The sequence below is a fragment of the Adiantum capillus-veneris genome, chromosome 5, assembly GCF_014529385.1.
Source record: "Adiantum capillus-veneris isolate H3 chromosome 5, ASM1452938v2, whole genome shotgun sequence".
In the NCBI taxonomy this organism is placed as follows: domain Eukaryota; kingdom Viridiplantae; phylum Streptophyta; class Polypodiopsida; order Polypodiales; family Pteridaceae; genus Adiantum; species Adiantum capillus-veneris.
In genome coordinates this window covers 95,084,690-95,103,737 of record NC_140935.1, presented here as the reverse complement: position 1 = coordinate 95,103,737, position 19,048 = coordinate 95,084,690, and the positions used below count along the sequence as shown (strand labels likewise).

General features: G+C 41.1%; 1 protein-coding gene and 2 pseudogenes across 1 annotated transcript; 2 read left to right on the top strand and 1 right to left on the bottom strand.

The window, feature by feature from the left end:
* Nucleotides 1-10,014: 10,014 nt before the first annotated feature.
* Nucleotides 10,015-10,490, bottom strand: LOC147457761 (uncharacterized; annotated as a pseudogene).
* Nucleotides 10,491-13,459: 2,969 nt separating this feature from the next.
* On the top strand, nt 13,460-16,613 carry LOC147457760 (uncharacterized). Its single transcript, XM_086512574.1, has 8 exons — nt 13,460-13,950; nt 14,180-14,384; nt 14,492-14,582; nt 14,667-14,812; nt 14,910-15,153; nt 15,236-15,340; nt 15,443-15,827; nt 15,964-16,613. Exons 1-8 carry the CDS (start codon nt 13,704-13,706, stop codon nt 16,449-16,451), a joined length of 1,911 nt encoding a protein of 636 aa, XP_086368700.1. The 5' UTR covers nt 13,460-13,703; the 3' UTR covers nt 16,452-16,613.
* A 1,011-nt stretch (nt 16,614-17,624) lies between these two features.
* On the top strand, nt 17,625-18,717 carry LOC147457759 (uncharacterized; annotated as a pseudogene).
* Nucleotides 18,718-19,048: the final 331 nt, after the last annotated feature.

Here is a 19,048-nt window from a genome sequence, read left to right as displayed (position 1 = left end):
CACCTTCCTTGTAGATTGCACAATTGTCTACTAAGTATAGAGCTTCCTTGGGCGGCTCATTTAGAGTTGAGCTCTTGTTCATATGCAAATCCTTCTAAAGATCCATATTTTTGAATCCTTGGATGAATATCAACATGAGACTAGATTGAGTGGGGAATTCTTCCACCGGGAAAAAATTTACGTATCATTTCAATCGTAAGGATGCTTTCTTGACAGATTCTCCCTCTTTCTTCTTGAAATTATGCATTTGTGAAATCGTATTGATCTATTCCTCTTTGAGAAAATTCCTCCACAAATTCATCAAATACTCCTTGGATGGTCTCAAAATCCCGTCTTTCAATAGAATCAAACCAGATGGCGGCGTCTTCCTCTAAGGTGAGTCCAATCGGGCAAATTGTGTATCAAAGTCTCTGACCTCTTTTGCTCGGATCACTCTCAAGAATGCTACCACGTGGTCTCTAGGATCTCTTTCCCTTGAATATTTCTTGTTAACCCATTTCTAGACTTGAGAGGGTCTAACACCTCTATGGTCTACCAGCCCTACTACAGAATCTCCTCGTCCATTTCCTCTTACAGGTCTTGATTTGGCGTTAAATGCTGCTCCCAACCCGTATCCTCTATAGGTTCTATGAACAGGTGGCTCCACTGCAAATCTTCTTTCCATCTTGATCCTATCCATATAGGGGACTCCTACCATGGTCGGCATCGTCGCGGTCCTTTGCCCTCCTTGGGATAAGAGTAAGAATAAGTGGGCATTGGTGATACTACAAGGGTCATATATGGTCCTGTTGTGATAGGGACTTCTTCTCTATAGAATTCCTATTCCCTCGTCGATGTGGTTTGCAACCAAGATTGAAAAGTTTCAAGGTTTGGGTTTAGATATGAAGCAAAAATTGGCGTTTCAACCACTCTAGCTTGACTAGATGGAAACTTGGTAGTATCCCTCACTTCATCAAATGGATTGGTAGATTTGCTAGGGGTAGGGTTTGGGCCTTGAGTTGCTAGATCTATTGGAATTACTCTTGTGCCTATCATTCTTGCTACTTCGATTTTTTCTATCGGCGTATACTCCCATCCATACTTGTTAGCATATATTATGAGACTCCCTTTACCTAATTCATACAAAAACAAGTATAAATTCTTTTCCGTGCTTGACTCAAAAGTTAGGGTGCTAAATACCTGAAATATGTTTTGGCCCTACCATTCACGTACTCGTACATTCCTACCACTCCTTGGTTTGTCGCTAGTTTAGTCACCTTCTTGTCAAACACCAGGATGATGTTAGGAATATCTATCCGAGGAGGCAATTCTGTCATCTCAGAAACCATCTTCCCTTTTGCAACATTTTCCGCGTATTTTTTATAGTTCTCAGGGTCCTTAACAATGAGGTAATGTATTCCCTCATCATCATGGAATCTATCCCCATCATCATACACTAGAAGGGCTTCCAATCCATTGACTGGTTTTTCCTCTATACATATGCTTTTACGTCTCCTTGCATCGGCATATACTAGAGCTCCATGGGCATTTGGTACTTCTAAGTAAAGGGTTGTATACCTTGTGGTTTGAGTGGGATTCCTAGAGGTGCTACCTCTTCCCACTTGGTTTTGTTGGTTAAAAGTGATGTTTTGTTCATCCATGAGGTGAATAAATTGCTCTGATGAGGTGTCCTCTATAATTGGTGCTAGTGGATCAATCCTTGCATGGTACTTCATGCTCTCCTGAGTTGACACTAAGATAGCTTGATCTGCTACCACTCTTTTCTCTCCTTGGATGCACCTTCCCGATCTCAAATTCATCAAACTCTTCGCTCAAACAACTATCAATCCAAACCTCTTACTTCAGAAGCCTGCTTACAATCGTTCCTTTCTCTCTTCTCTCTTTTAGCTGCTCTTCATAATGGTGGAGTACTTTGCACTTCCAAATAGCTATCGACTTGAGGGATTCTTGGTTCTGGGTGTCTGCAAAAAACTTCAGATTTTGCAAATCTTTTGTTAATAGATTGTTTGCCAAGTACTACTAAGTACAGAGACAAAATTCTTATGTGAGTCCCAATCTTTGATCCGTCAAGGCAGGTGGAATGCTAGGATCACAGAGAAGACTCTTGGAGTAGAAGATTCCCAATTTAAGAATTAAACTTTTCTGTAGACATCATACGTGTATGATGTCTAAAGTCATAGTTTTTACTCAAACTTGACCCCCAAGCTTATTTTAGGATGCTTGACACCCTAGTGAGATTTGTTGTTAGGTTTGGACTCTAAAATTTCTCTTGAGACATTATACGCATATAATGTCTTTTAGTTCAGAATGGAATGAGTTTTATCCTAGAGGTCCTTCACTACACCCTAAACTTCCAGAAAGCCTCAATTCTACCCGTTATTGAGCTAGATAGGATCAATTCAAGCATTCATCTTCTTCTTTTGTTTTTTGGATCTTTATAAGCCTCTAACTTGCTTCAATTTCAATGTAAGTTTTCCTATTTGAAGTGGTTCTTAATCAAAATGACTTACTAAGATGAGACCTTTTTGCTCAAGATCTGGCCTTTAGACATTATACGCATATAAGGTCTCTTTGTTTAGAATGGAGTTCTATTTCTGTCCCAAGTACCCCTTGATGTTGCATGTGTGCTCATAGCAATATTTGGATCACTAATTTTCACAATATCCTCACTTTTGTCAAGGAATTTCCCGGAAATAGTAAATCTATCTCAATACTCTCTCTATAAGCTCAATTGAAGTTAAACTTGGTTCATGTGTTCCACTCAACTTGCAGACTGTGGGTAAGCTGTCAAAAGTTTAATTTACATGCTAATTCTATCCTAGAGACATTGTACGCATATAATTTCCACTGGAGAACTTTTGTACAAAGCTCATGCACAAGCATCCCCTAGTCTCTGGTACTTCTTTTTGAACCCTTTTACCAATCTCCCCTGAAAAAGTTTCCCAAGTTTTTGCTTTTGACTCACAGCTTTTGTCTCTAGGGGACCAAATGTTTGTCAAGACTCTAGTCTCAAGGTGTCATTAGGGTATAACACCCCTTTTGAACACTCTTGTCTAGTCTATTTTGTCAAATTTGGTCTCCAACTAGGGCCTAGACATCATACACATATGATGTTTGCCGATGAAAATTTTGCATCAAGATCTGTTGCATATGTATTCTTTTATCCCCAACAACAATTAGCCATGCCAAATTGTCTACTGAAGCTTGCTTATTGCATTTCCTTCCAAAAATCTACCTTTCTAAGATTGTAAATGTAACCCAGCATAAAAGCAAAATTTTCAGAGGTGGACAACTCTAGACCATAATCACATGTCCTATTTATAACTACTCCTACAAAACATGTATAAGGACTTGTATTTATGAGTAGAGAAAATGCTTCACCGGAGGACATGATCTACTACTAGTCCTTGGAGGAGCACAAGCAACACCTCCAAGTAATTTTTCAAGCTTTAAGGGAGAACAATTAGATTTTTATCAATCAAAAGAAGAGTAAAGTTTTCCTTCAAGAGATTCAATACTTAGGTCGTATTATATCTCAAGATGGTATCCATATGGATCCATCAAAGTTGGAGGTAATAAAAGCATGGCCTAATCCAAGGAATCTACATGAGCTAAGAAGATATATTGATGTGTGCATACTATAGACGTTTCATAGCAAAATTCTCTCAATTAGCAGGACCATTACATGACTTAGCAAAGAAAAACGTTAAGTACTCATGGAATGCTAAAGAACAAAATGATTTTTCACAAGCTCAAAGAGAAGCTTACCTCCTAACCAGTCCTTATGCTTTCGGATCTCTCAAAGCCATTTGAGGTCCAATGTGATTCTTGGGGTGATTGCCTTGGAGCAGTCTTGCTTCAAGAAGGACATGCCATAGCATATGAGAGCCGAAGGCTCAATGCTGATGAACGGGTCCTAGGCATATACATAAAAGAGCTTAAATTTGTTCTACATGCGATCATAGAGGGAAGACATAAAAGTCCCTTGCTACTTTAATTACATGGGAAGATCTTCGCTGTCGATGACTATAGCCATGACCTACAAGAATCTTTTCAAAAGATTGGAGGCTATATACATCTCTCAAAAAAGATAAAAAGTTGTTTTTGTGATAAACACAAAAGGGTCTTAATGTTCAAAGAAAATGATTGGGTCTTACTCAAGTTTCCCAAGTCTTGATTAAGGCAAACGACGGGCAAAAATCCTACGGGCCATCAAAAGTATTATGCTAAACTAGCAAAAAGATACTACGGTCCTTTTCAAATCTTGAAGTGAATCAATGACATGGCTTATCAACTCAAGTTGCCCAACCATTGGCTCATACACAATGATTTTCATGTGAGTCTACTTAAGTCCTACAAAGGAGATTCACCAAGAGAACCAATTATTAAAGACCCATCAGAGATCAAAGATCAAGAACAGGTGCTACAACCCGAAGTTATCTGTCATCATGAGGATAAGGTACTATGACATGGTAAGATTCTCGAACGGTATCTTATTAAGTTAAAAAAATTATCCTTTTGAAGATGCTAGATGGATGCAAGGAATACAGCTTAGGGAAGTATGAACCTTGTCAATGCTTACAATGCTACATTAGAGTATGCAAATGTACATGTTTCTTTTAACTAATCAATGTTTTTTGTATTATAAGACTAATTCTCTTTTCATGGTGCACAAATTTAAATAGTATGAATGCTTAGAATCATGTTTGTGTTGACAACGCCTCTCAAACTCCAAGTAGAAATTGTCACTCTACTTTGGAATTATGGTATGGACTAAAACGAAGCCATGCCTATGGCAGCTACGTCTCCCAAGCACCAAATGGATTAAGCATCCATCTTGGAATGATGTCGTAGGGTAAAAATGGATCCTCTACCCCCTAAGAAACATAGACGAATGACTAAGGCTTTATCTCTTCTACCTCATAGATGAGGACATCTGTGACTTTAAGGGAGAGGTAATTTCATAAAATCTAATAACTAAACAACCCAAATTATTTTCTCATATTAAAATGATCATTTAATGTGGGAGAATAAATGGGAACAAGGGTTAGAATATAGACATGTGCTCATGGATCTATCTCAACACGGGACCGAAGTTATAGGGGTCCAAATGAGAGATGGTCTATCAAAGAGCAATGTTAGCTAACTAATAGAGATTAAAGACTTTAGGGTTAGCTTCATTAAAGACCTTCAAAATTTAGTGTTAAAAGTCCTTAGGCCTTATGCATTCTAGGGCTGTTTTGAGGTGGGAACCCGGCCCAAGCTTGAGGTGCTTATCGTGCCTGTTTGTGTCTAAGGTGCTTGAGGTGCTTTATGACTAAGGTACTTAAGGTGATCCATGGCTAAGATGCTTGAAGGGATTAAGGTGGGTCAACCAACATCCCTACTCATGGGGAGGCGAGCCCTAATTGTAGGGGCATGAGAGAGAACACACACACCCTCACACAAGGCAAGCCTTGTCTAAAGAAGCAACAAGGACACATGTCAAGTTCCTCTTCATGTTGCCCTCATAAGGTGCCTAAAGTCTATTGGTTGGCCTCTCAAGGGGTTCACTGATAATTTAGCTAATTAAATTAATTGTTTATGAAATTATCAAGTCCTCTCTCTCAAAGGGGAAAGGAGGACACTTGTCCTAAGGCAAGCATGGCTGTTTGATATGCACTCTGCATGTGATTGGCTAAGCCGGGGTCCAATCAATTTTAAGCTTGAGATACAATGAGGGGTCGACCAAGGAAGCTAGGGGCTTTCTTGCAGGGTATACTCCCTCCCCCACCCCCCCAACACACACACACACTCATTGTGTGAAGTGTAGTGCAAGAGCTCCATCTACTTCTCCAAGCTTGTTGAGAAGTTGAGAGCCTACACCAACACTCTTGGATATGGAATGCAAATCCAACCAAGAGCCATGCTTCAATGCTTAAGCTTGCCATCTTCTCCATCTTCATTACTATGCTAGTATGCTATGCTAAGCAAGAAGATTGATGATAAATAAAAAACTATTTCTTTCTCATATGAATGTTTCTTCCTCCTCTTCCCTACCCTCATTCCCCGCTAGCTCTCTCCACCTCTGAAGGTGTTTGAAGCCTTGGACTGGGATGGTTAATGCTTTTACAAAGTTTATGCTTGTGATGCATGAAGTTTTCCATCTTCATTGCATCACCTAGTCATAAGGAACACAAAGACTATATTGACCAAGTCTCTCTTTATGGGAGAATCTACAATACAGAGCCTATTGGAGGGGGGACGACGGGCTCCACATAAATCCTGTCCTCAAGTGCAGTCATGTTCTCTAATTCTCTCTCTTGCAAAAGTATTGTTCATGCTAAGTTAATTAAGTATAATGGTTATGTTTCTACCACTAATTAAGTTCACCCTCTATGTTATCAAAGTAGTCTCATAAAAATGCTCACTCTAATTCTCTTAATTCCGCTATTCTAAAAGTTCATAGGCCATTTCCATTACACTTTGCATGCAACGGGCATATATTCAGATACAAGAAAAATCGATCATCAAGTTGAAAGTTGATCTAAACCATCTATTGTTTCAGTGTCAAGACCAGGGTGACATGATACATTTTGATGTAATTAATGGCTGCACATGAAAAAACAATAAATCTAAGTAATTTTTCACACAGATGCCATAACATTGGGTGGTGATTCGTATATCTGATAATTTGAGAAATGGAAAAGATGTTAAATAATATAAAAGAAATTGTTGATGGAGAGCAGGTCTAAAAATGAAAGGCCACTGACTAAAATAAAGCTCGTCTTTCAAGCTAAAAAGCTATAATTGATTCAATCCTTTGGCTTGGATCCCAAATTCTACATGGGACTTTGTAACGCTTGGCTCGAAGTATAACTTGTAGTAGAGCAAGGTCTACTTACCTTTAAGCTCCATGCTGGTTCAAGTTTGGGTTTCTTTAATTTTAATTCCAGAAAACAACCACCACCCCTACATATTGAAAAAGAAAAGAGCCATGTTTAACCACAACTCCACCTAGCATGCACCTATTGTTGAGAGAAAGATGTATCCTTAATACTTGTGCTACAAATTATCCCTCTTTATCTTGCAAATAAATTCAAAAAAACACCACAGTACAAAGAATTAGTAGATACACATCAAAAGAGTTCTCATTTAATTTGAGCTACAATTAAGCTAGAAAAAAAAGACAAGCTAAGCCATAAATAGATCATTGTTTGGCCACCAAATTAGCCCATAGAGCTTGCCTTTTATGGGTACCAAGTTAGACAACTTCACTCCACAAACATCCCAACAATTGGTTGCCAAATCAGCCCGCAAAACTCACCTTCGTTGGCCACTGCCTAACAAATCAACCCTCTTTAGTAAAAAAAAAAGACCAACAATTGGCCACAAAAACAACTTATTTTGGGCACTAAATCAACCCACATATCTCACACATCATGGATAAGAGAGCCATGTTAAACTACATTGTTTGAGACAAAAAACAACTATTAATATTTTTGCTACAAATTCTCCCTCTGTAGCCTGCAAATAGATTCATAAAAAACACCACAACATAAAGAATTAGTAGATAGACATTAGAAGAGATCTCTCGCCATAATTTGAGCTAAACTAAGCCAAAGAGAATAAAGAAAAAATTGAGCTACAACTAAGCCACAGAGAACAAAGAAAAAATGAGCCATAAATTGACAACTTTTTGGCTACCAAATCAGCGCACAAAACTTGGCTTATTTTGGCACCAAATCAGCCTGTCAAATCATCCCTTTGCACTCCAAAAACCAACCAAAAATTGGCCACAAAATCACCTTATAAAACTACAGTTTTTGGGCACCAAATTAGCCCACTTCACTCCAAAAATGGTCTAACAATTGGCCACTAAATCAAACAAAAACAGTGCCCTTTTTGGGCACCAAATCATTCCACCTCAGTCCAAAAACAAACCAACAATTGGACATCAAGTCCGCCCACAAAACTTGCCCTTTTGGGCACCAAATCAGCCCAGATCTCCTACACATTTACGATAAAAAGAGATCAACAAAGACAAAAATCATGAACCTAAAAATAAAATGTAGCTAGCCGAGAAGCTAGTTGTTAGAGCACCCATATATGTCAATCTTCTCATGAAGTCATCCAACTGCAAACAAGAGCTATGTATCAATACGTTTAGCTCTTTGAAACTTCATCTTGGTTCACATCTCATTAATTTCATTTGATTCTAGTTTTTGAGAGTGTGTGATGCTAACAATCATAAGAGCAGAGGATTCTCCAACTTTTCAAAGTTAGACTACTCCTCTCATCATCTTTTATGCGATTTTCAAATGTAGCCACCCGAGAAGCTAGTTGCTAGAGCACCCATATATGTCAATCTTCTCATGAAGTCATCCAACCGCAAACAAGAGCTATGTATCAATATGTTTAGCTCTTTGAAACTTCATCTCGGTTCATATCTCATTAATTTCATTTGATTCCAGTTTTTGAGAGTGTGTGATGCTAACAATGATAAGTGTAGAGGATTCTCCAACTTTTCAAAGTTAGAATACTCCTCTCATCATCTTTTATGCGATTTTCAAATGTAGCCAACCGAGAATCTAGTTGCTAGAGCACCCATATATGTCAATCTTCTCATCCAACCACAAACAAGAGCTATGTATGAATATGTTTAGCTCTTTGAAACTTCATCTCGGTTCATATCTCATTAATTTCATTTGATTCCAGTTTTTGAGAGTGTGTGATGCTAACAATGATAAGAGCAGAGGATTCTCCAACTTTTCAAAGTTAGACTACTCCTCTCATAATCTTTTATGCGATTTTAAAATGTAGCTAGGTGCTAGAGCACCCATATATGTCAATCTTCTCATGAAGTCATCCAACCGCAAACAAGAGCTATGTATCAATATGTTTAGCTCTTTGAAACTTCTTCTCGGTTCATATCTCATTAATTTGATTTGATTCTAGTTTTTGAGAGTGTGTGATGCTAACAATGATAAGAGAAGAGGATTCTCCAACTTTTCAAAGTTAGACTACTCCTCTCATCATCTTTTATGCAATTTTAAAATGTAGCCAGCCGAGAAGCTAGGTGCTAGAGCACCCATATATGTCAATCTTCTCATGAAGTCATCCAACCGCAAACAAGAGCTATGTATCAATATGTTTAGCTCTTTGAAACTTCATCTGGGTTCATATCTTTTTAATTTCATTTGATTCCAGTTTTTGAGAGTGTGTGATGCTAACAATGATAAGAGCAGAGGATTCTCCAACTTTTCAAAGTTAGACTACTCCTCTCATCATCTTTTATGCGATTTTAAAATGTAGGCAACCGAGAAGCTAGTTGCTAGAGCACCCATATATATATGTCAATCTTCTCATGAAGTCATCCAACCGCAAATAAGAGCTATGTATCAATGTGTTTAGCTCTTTGAAACTTCATCTCGGTTCATATCTCATTAATTTCATTTGATTCCAGTTTTATGAGAGCATGTGATGCTAACAATGATAAGACCAGAAGATTCTCCAACTTTTCAAAGTTAGAATACTCCTCTCATCATCTTTTATGCAATTTTGTTTGGAAAATCCACACTCACATGTAGCCATACGCACTGGAATCACAAGCAATGCTTGCCACATTTTCATGAGATGGGAAAGAGAATTGATCCCGACAATTCAACCATACACCATGAAACCCAAAACTTCGATTAGGTATGTGTGATTGTAGACAAAAGAGATCTCCCTCAACCTGACATTGAAAAGCATTAAAGACTGCATTTGTGCCAGTTCCAAATTTTGCACATAAACGATCCTAATAAACTTTGTAATTTTATCCATGAGTAGGTACATCTTTATCAAAGCTCGTGGGAGAAAACAATTTAGCCGCATTGTTGAACTTTGCATCAAGCCCATCAATAAATTCTCGTATAAAATCTTGTGCAACTGCAATACAACCTTGAAGTGAGTTTCCACTTGTAAGATTTTCCAAAAACGAAGAGAAATACAAGGCATGACTTTCAAAAGACCCATTCTCCTTCACATATACAACTAATGATTGGCATTCAGTCTTCTTGTAAACGGTTGGCCGAAATGCGTACATCCATAACTAAATGAATCTCCCAAAAATTGCTCAATAACCACAACCAATGCATTACAAACATAAGTAATGTCTACATGCTCCTCTTGAAACTTCTTATTGATTCCATTCATCTCCACTTATACATCATTCATAAAGTGGATCAAGAATTGAACATGAAAAATACGTGCAACATTATACAAAATTACATCATCCTCCTTAAAATCATGCAACAAAGCACGCATCATAATGACTAGTCTCTTCACCACCTTGCCCCTTGACAACCATCTTACATTATGTATCTAGAGTATTTCAAAGGCTTTAGGCTAAATGGCCTCAACATCTTCTCCAACTTACTATGTTGCTACATAGATCTTCCAAACCCATGCATGCACTTTATTTGTAAGAGCATCCAAGTACCCAAACTCCACAAAAGCATCACAAGCATCCGGAACTACCAAGCCTTCTCGATTAAAAAAACAATGCGCACCTATAATATGAGGAACCTTTTGATGGATCTTAGCAAGTAACCCATTGCTAACTCCACGCATACATGATGCACCATCATAAGAAAAACCGATCCATTTTTCAAGTGACAAACCCATTCTTTGCAAGAGTGCCATCAAACTAGTCAAACTTAGTTTGTGCCTTTCCATCAATCAATGGAAGTAGCACCACAAATTTGCATACACAAGCACCTTTCCCCTCATCCTCTAAGTATGTGACGTACACAATCATGTGCTTCTCGAATGTCAAGTCCATGCTGTCATCAACCAAAACAAAGAAGAAATGATTCTTTACTATAGAAAGCTTTAAAGCATCCCAATAAAACTCCTTTGCGGCTTGGATGAACTCCATGCCGGAAATTTCTATTTGTCTATGCCGAATATTCATTATTTATTGGTATATTCGGGGTCCACAAATGTAATGGAAATGGCCTATGAACTTTGATTGACGCTTGGGGGGTATACTCTCCCACACACACACTCACACACACCCTCATTGTGTGTAGTGCAAAGTGCAAGAGCTCCATCTCCTTCTCCAAGCTAGTAGAGAAGATGAGAGCCTACACCAACACTCTTGGCTATGGAATGTAAATCCAACCAAGAGCTATGCTTTAATGTTTAAGCTTGCCATCTTCTCCATCTTCATTACTATGCTATTATGTATGCTAGCAAGAAGAGTGACGAAAAGTGAGGAACATTTTTCATTCTCCTATGAAATGTTTCTTTTTCCTCTTCCCTACCCTCATTCCCTGCTAGCTCTCTCCACCTTCGAAGGTGTTTGCGGCCTTGGGACTAAGGCTTGGGATAGTTAATGCTTTATACAAAGTTTATGTTATGCTCATGATGCATGAAGCTTTCCATCTTCATTGCATCACCTAGGTCACAAGGAACAGAAAGATTGTATTGTACCAAGTCTCTCTTGATGGGAGAAACTACAATACAAATGCCTATTGGAGGGGGGACCGGCTCCACATAAATCCGGTCCTCAACTGTTTGTTATGTTCTCTAAACTCTCTCTCTTGCGCAAAAGTATTGTTCATGCCAAGTCAACTAAGTACCATGTTTATGTCGCTACCATCAATTAAGTTCACCCTCTATGCTCACAAAGTAATCTCACAAAAGTGCTTTACCTAATTTCCTAATTCTGCTACTCTCAAAGTTCATAGGCCATTTTAGGGCCAATGTTTCCCGAGTTTTTGCACAACATACCTACATAAGAATGCGTGAGTCTTTAAAACCATACATGATATGAAACAACGTAAATGAAAAAACCATACGAGTTAGAGTCTAGACTGTGTGGGGCAACACAAACACACCTCTTTATTATGCAAGCGGTGATGGACACATACTACTCAATGATTCATGAATCTATGACAAGCCGGAATACAAGAGAGGAATTCAAGAAGTGATTGCAGTGTACCGTGAGAGGAGTTGACTTTCGAGGATTTCAAGATTGAAGCATGGCGCTTAGTTGCTACTTGCCTCTTCTTGCTTGCCCTTCTCTCTGCCCATGTTCTTTCCCTTCTTGATGATAGCGTCTCCACTTCTTCCTACTTACATCCTCCTCCTCCTACGGGTGCCTATGCTCATGAATTCATGTGGGCACCAAGCTGCCTTTCTTTGTTGGTGCGCTATTTGCGGAGTAGAGATTCACGAATCACTCCTCTCTTTGGCTTCTCGAAAACCCATGCTCAGGCTTGGGTGCTAAAATGTTTTTTCTGTGAGAAATGTGAGCGCTAAAAGATTTGTTCTTTGGAAGTTTACAGAGCATAGACACGAAAAGTTTTGCTCTCTACAATCGTGGGGTTCTCTAGAGACCAAATGTTTATAGATTTCACATCTATACTATATATAATGGGAGAAGGCATTTCGGCCCCTCGCTAATGCCACATGTCTACAACTCCTTGCTTCGACGAGTGTCCCCTTCAGCTCGGTGATTGCACAAGAACGTGCGACACACACACACACACACACACACACACACACACACACACACACACACACACACACACACACACACACACACACACAGAGAGAGAGAGAGAGAGAGAGAGAGAGAGAGAGAGAGAGAGAGAGAGAGAGAGAGAGAGAGAGAGAGAGAGAGAGAGAGAGAGAGAGAGAGGCGGCTGGCCACACTAGTAAGGCTAGGTTCACACTAAAGCGATGGCAATCACACTCCAAAAGGTGCATTTCCAGTCGGAAGAGTTTTGCCATGCACTCTTCCACCGCCCATCGGTTCACACAGGAGCGGAAGAACCCGTTTCAATAGTTTTCATCCGCCGCCCATTGTGAACACTCGAGGCCGGCGAAAATCAACACTAAAGTGCCTCTTTTCAAAAGGTTTGAGGTTATTAAAAAATAAATAGAATAATTTGGACCTCCAGCAAGGATTTGTCTGCGGACGTGGAGGGTGGAAGCGTTTTGTGCCCGGGGGGGAGGGGTCGGAAGAAAATGTCGCAATCACTTCCGTGTGTTGGCAAGGTTTTCTCTCTACTGCCTCCGAGCTATGTGAACGGGTCTGCCTACCTAGCGCAGGGTGATTGGCTGCATGCGTGCGTCATTTCCCTTCCGCCGCCTGCTGTGAACCCAGCCTAATACTCAATGTCCAGAGTCTACATTTTGACCCATCGTCCCAAAGTCTTGTGTCCCGTGTCTATGGACGGTTGTCCACCCTCCCAAACAAGTTTAAGTCTTCGGAAGCCTTCGAGAGAAGCTTAGTAATTTATATGACATTTATTTCATTTGCCACCTAAATTTAGTACGAAGGTCCAGACGAGCAAGAAGGCCGTTGCAGCCTTCAAAATTCAGCATTGGCGAGCTTGCGGCCTCGAAAATTATTTTCGATGAAGAGAAAATGGTTTTTAAGCGTATTTTTGACTAAGGATAATTTTGCCACCGGTGCATTTTTTGAAAAAAAAAAGGGGAAAAATCCGTCTGTTTCTACGAGGCAGATTGCAGAATAAGAAGCGCAGCTGAATGAAAGCCGTGTGCGTGTTTGCTTCTATAACCCTACTGTTCTTCTCGTTCTCATCGCCCTTATCATCACCATAATCACCATCTCCATTATCTCAACACACAGAAGTGAGGACCCATCAATGCACATTCTCTGCTAGTCTTCATAGACAAGCTTTCTGGTAACCCATCTCCAAGTTTTCATGGCTTTCTCCAAGTGGATTGCAAAGAAGAGGATGCCGTTTTCTGCATGGACTTTCTTTTGCTTGATGTCTCTGCTTTTTGGCTGTGGTGCGGCCGATGTTCTTCCTTACAAGGACCCCTCCTTGGCCATAGAGTCCCGGGTGGACGACCTGCTGTCGCGCATGACATTAGCAGAGAAGATTGGACAGATGACTCAGATTGAGCGCTCGGTTGCAGACCCGTCTGTTATGCAAAACTACTTCATAGGTATATTATCAAACACTAATCTCTCTCTCTCTCTCTCTCTCTCTCTCTCTCTCTCTCTCACACACACACACACACACACACACACACTCTTTTGTGCTTATTGGTTCTGTTTCATGGGTGAATTAATGAAAAATCATGAAGATATATTTGCATTTGATGGCTATGCATTTTTCTGTCTCTAAGTGCTATTTGAAGGTCCCATTGTAGTCAATGGTTTGTGGATTGATAGGGAGCATATTGAGTGGGGGTGGGAGTGCTCCGTCACCCTTTGCCTCGCCTAGTGCTTGGGCAGACATGGTAGATTATTTTCAGACAGCCGCTTTGTCGACCCGCCTCGGCATTCCCATGATCTATGGCATTGATGCTGTGCATGGACACAACAATGTCTATGGTGCAACTATCTTTCCTCACAACATTGGTCTAGGAGCCACAAGGTGAGGATCCTCTCTTCCACCAATGGTGTATTCCTGTGGCACTTTTGACGCCATTAGAATTGTATTGCCCGTCGCTCACTCTATGAAGTATATGTGTCGGTCTACAGAGACGCGAACTTGGTTCAAAGAATTGGTGTCGCAACTGCATTGGAGGTTCGAGGCACGGGTATTCCTTATGTGTTTGCACCTTGTATAGCTGTGAGTATACTACCTCTAGCTTTTCTGAAAAATTTCATTATGTACTTTAGATGAGAAGCTGATTGCTAGGGTTCACCCTTTTAGGTATCTCGCGATCCGCGCTGGGGTAGATGCTATGAAAGCTATAGTGAAGATCCTGCGCTTGTACAGCAAATGACTCAAATTGTTAGTGGTCTTCAAGGAGTGCCTCCTGAAGGCTACCCCCAGGGTCTTCCTTATGTTGCAGGAGGGTAAGAAATTCACTGCTGTTGCTTCGTATCTCATTGCCTATCTATGTGCCACGAGTATGAACTGATCATTTGAGTTGTACACATGATGGTGTTTCAGGTCAAATGTGGTCGCCTGTGCAAAGCACTATGTTGGAGATGGTGGAACAACCGGAGGCGTCGATGAAAGCAACACCGAGGTCTCTTTCAATGAGCTTCGAAGAATCCACTTCCCCCCTTATTATAATGCTATTGCGGCTAGTGTGTCAACAATAATGATTTCCTACTCAAGCTGGAATGGCGTAAAGATGAGTGCAAATGAGTTTTTGATAACGACAACGCTGAAGGAGAAGTTGGGATTTCAGGTATTTTTTGATCCTAGTATGCTCTTCTGAGCTTCTTCTTGAATAGGAGTTTTTAACCGCGAGCACCATTGCCTTTGTGTAGGGATTCACTATATCTGATTGGGAAGCTCTCGAACGGATTACGACTCCCCCAGGTTCCAACTACAGCTACAGCGTATATGTCGCTCTAAATGCAGGCTTGGACATGGTAGGAAGATAGCACATGGCTTTGTCTTATGAGCCTATCATGTTGACATGCACATTTCGACACCTACGATGATATGTTTCTGACTATTTGCTTTGTTCTCAGGTGATGGTTCCAATCAACTATCAACAGTTCATTGGCCTTGTCACTGACCAAGTCAGCTCTGGTTTTATAAGCATAGATAGGATCAATGATGCCGTGCGCAGGATTCTCCGAGTGAAGTTTGCATCCGGTCTCTTTGAGCATCCCATGGCAGACCGAACCTTATTTGGAATGGTGGGCAATCAAGACCACAGGAACCTTGCTCGAGAAGCAGTGAGGAAGTCGTTGGTGCTTCTGAAAAATGGCAAAGACTCGAGCAACCCGGCACTGCCTCTCAACAAATATGTTCCCAAGATACTTGTTGCAGGCAAGCATGCAAATGACATAGGCTTGCAGTGTGGGGGGTGGACGATAACTTGGCAAGGAAGCAGTGGAAATGTTACAGTGGGTAAGCTCATTGGATTATATATGCTACTACTATCAGCACTGTTTTGATGCATGTTGTGGTGTTATTGACGGTCATGGAAGTTCTCTAAGATGGCATGCCATTTGCGTCTAAATGACATATTTTTCTTTGATTTCAGGCACTACCATCCTCGATGGCATCAAGAACACTGTGAGTGCTTCAACTCAGGTTGATTATCTAGAGTCTCCAGATCCTGGCTTTGTCGCAAACGGTGGCTACTCATATGCAGTGGTAGTCATTGGAGAGCCACCATATACAGAAATGTTTGGCGACAACGACAATCTCAGCATACCGCAAGATGGAATCGTTACAATGCAAAATGTGTGCGGTGCAGTGGAATGTGTAGTCGTGTTGATTTCAGGGAGGCCATTGGTGGTGGAACCATATCTGTCTGTGATGAATGCATTCGTGGCTGCATGGTTGCCTGGATCGGAAGGGCAGGGGGTGGCAGATGTGTTGTTTGGGGACTACGATTTTCAGGGGAAGTTGCCCCGCACTTGGTTCAAGACAGTAGATCAGCTGCCTATGAATGTTGGTGATGACAAGTACAATCCTCTTTTCTCTTACAACTTTGGGTTGACAACTGGAGTGGGGAAGACAGGTTGAAGTTAGCAGCTGGTTGGAGAGGAGAGAGGGGGGTGCCCTTACAAAGCATCTCTTTTATACCATTGAACCTCTGTCATTGGCAGCTCGTGTATTTGGAGCTTAACCATTGGCTGAAATTTGTTGTACAGATAATTTTATAATACTAGTAATGGCATTTTTGGAGATTGAGCATTGAATTGACCTTGTGTTTTGGGTGCGTTGGGGGTTGGGGGGAAGCAAGATCCTTAAAATGAAGGTAGAGTCTAGCCTTTAGATTGAATTGAGTATTTATTTACAATGGGACTTACCATTTGAGTTTTCACTCTTCGAATATACCACTAGTATATTTTAAGTACGTAGGTAGGACAGGGGAACTCTACTCTTGTTATTTTAGAAAAGATTCGTTTTGATGTGCGTACCATTCCAATCCTATCACAATGGAACGGGTAGATTCTTTAGCTCCCGAGTGAGTCCTCTCTCTCTCTCTCTCTCTCTCTCTCTCTCTCTCTCTCTCTCTCTCTGACGTAGTCTGCAATAAAACATATTTGAACCGGCTAAAATCGCAAAATCCCTACTAGATTCCAACCTTGCCTTGAAAAGAAAATTAACAATATTTCACGACTTCTAAGTGATTTTAGGTGGGTATTTCGGGGGGCGTTTTTTGCTTCAAATTTTTGGTCTAAAATTGAAACTTTTTAAAATGTTTTTGGCAAGCTTTGCACACATACTGTAGGGAAACAGAAATAACTTATAAGGAACGAGGCTTTGGCACTGCTTTGATTGACTTACATCTATACTGCTCTATTAAGGAGAGAAGAATTCCGGCTGCCACATGGCAATATCCCTTCTTTTCTCTTTCATCGGCCCTGTTATGCTCCCCCGACTATTCTTCTCCAGTATTCTTGAACAGGATTCAGCTCATAGACGTTACGTCTCTCTCTCTCTCTCTCTCTCTCTCCCCCTGCTCCTGCACACCTGGCAGTCCATGAATCACCGTGCATTCTAGGAGGAGAAATGGAGGGTCGAAAGGAGGGCCTGTAGTCGGCTGCAAGGGTCTCTCTCTCTCTCTCTCTCTCTCTCTCTCTCACGTTGCGTCCATGATTCTCCATCATTCCAGGAAAATAAAGGGAGGGGCGAAACTCGAAGTACCTGTAGTCGGCCGCATGTAGACGTGGGAGAGTGGGAAAGCCAAACTACGACGTTCGAGCATCTCAGGAAGCTCAATAGTCGTGGGGGGGCGGGGGATCTCACTGACTGTAGCTAGCTGCCTCATGTCGGCAGAGAACTGCTTGCAGGCAAAGATAACTACGAGAGAGAGAGAGAGAGAGAGAGAGAGAGAGAGAGAGGGATCGGAATCCGGATAAGGTGCAAAGGACTCAGGTCGAAAGGATGGCACATGGTAGCATATATGCTGGCCTAGCTCATGCATCCTGATCTTCTGGGCGACCCTCTCTCGCTCAATCTCATTTTCATACAGTCAAAGGTCATAGATTTTGAGATGATTCACAAGTTAATCAATGATCTGAAATGTGGGCTGGCGACGGTAGGGAGCTTGAAGCAAAGACATCCTATAATGGCAAGCTTACAACCGAGGAGGGCACACACATGGCTGCAGCTATGGCGATGGTTGCTTCTGCAATGGCATGTGCATCTTCGTCATCTTCTGTGTCCTCCTCCCTTTCGTATTCGTCTTCATCTTCATCGACACCATCGCCCATCCCAAGGCAGGTCCGCTTTCTGATGTCTATCCCTAACACGTCTTTTTCGACGACTTCCTCGACCTCCCTTCACGACACTTCTCTGCAATTCGCAAACATGAATATGTGGTTCATAGGTGCTTATAGTACGCAAATATTTTTGGGCGAGAATGAGCCTGCAGATTCTGTAGTGAAGCGCTTTCGATGTGCCCTCATGCAGGCAATGCAAGTATGATCGCAGATTGCCTGTCGCCCGCCGTTTCTTTGAAACCCCACATGATATTGCAAAGCGAAAGGGCCAAGCAGCCGAGCATAGCCTAGACAATCCAAGTCGCAGCTCCTTCCAAGCGGAACGACTGATGCGAGGAAAACAAGTCAGGCTACGTCGGTTGTGTTGATGATGACGACAATGACAACTGGGAGTATCATGAAGTGGCTTAAGCGAGTGTTTTCTTAACTAACATGTGACGAGCCTTGGACCTGGCAAAGATCGAGAAGGACCACTAGAATTTTTCCAAAAGGTTTCGTCGCCCGACTGTCCTTATATATAGTTGCAAAGTATGCACTATGTTCAATTTTCTTTGTGTTGGCCAAATGAATTTTATACGGTATAAGATTTATTAAACTAGATTCGTTTCGTCATGCAGTTGATCTCATTCTATCATCTCATAGACTAGTGCATTTTTTCTATCCAAAAAATATAAAAAAAGAGAGAGAGAGAGAGAGGTTGTGTCTCAGCTCGGCTATGTCTGATCAAATCTATTCCCTCATCATAGCATGTTGCGCACACCTCCACTATAGAAGAGTCAGAACACTTTGATGAACAATTGCGGATTGGGTTTCCCCAAGCTCCTCTCTCTCTCTCTCTCTCTCTCTCACATGGTTCCGCTCATTGCAGAAATCATAGACAAGGAATTTTGA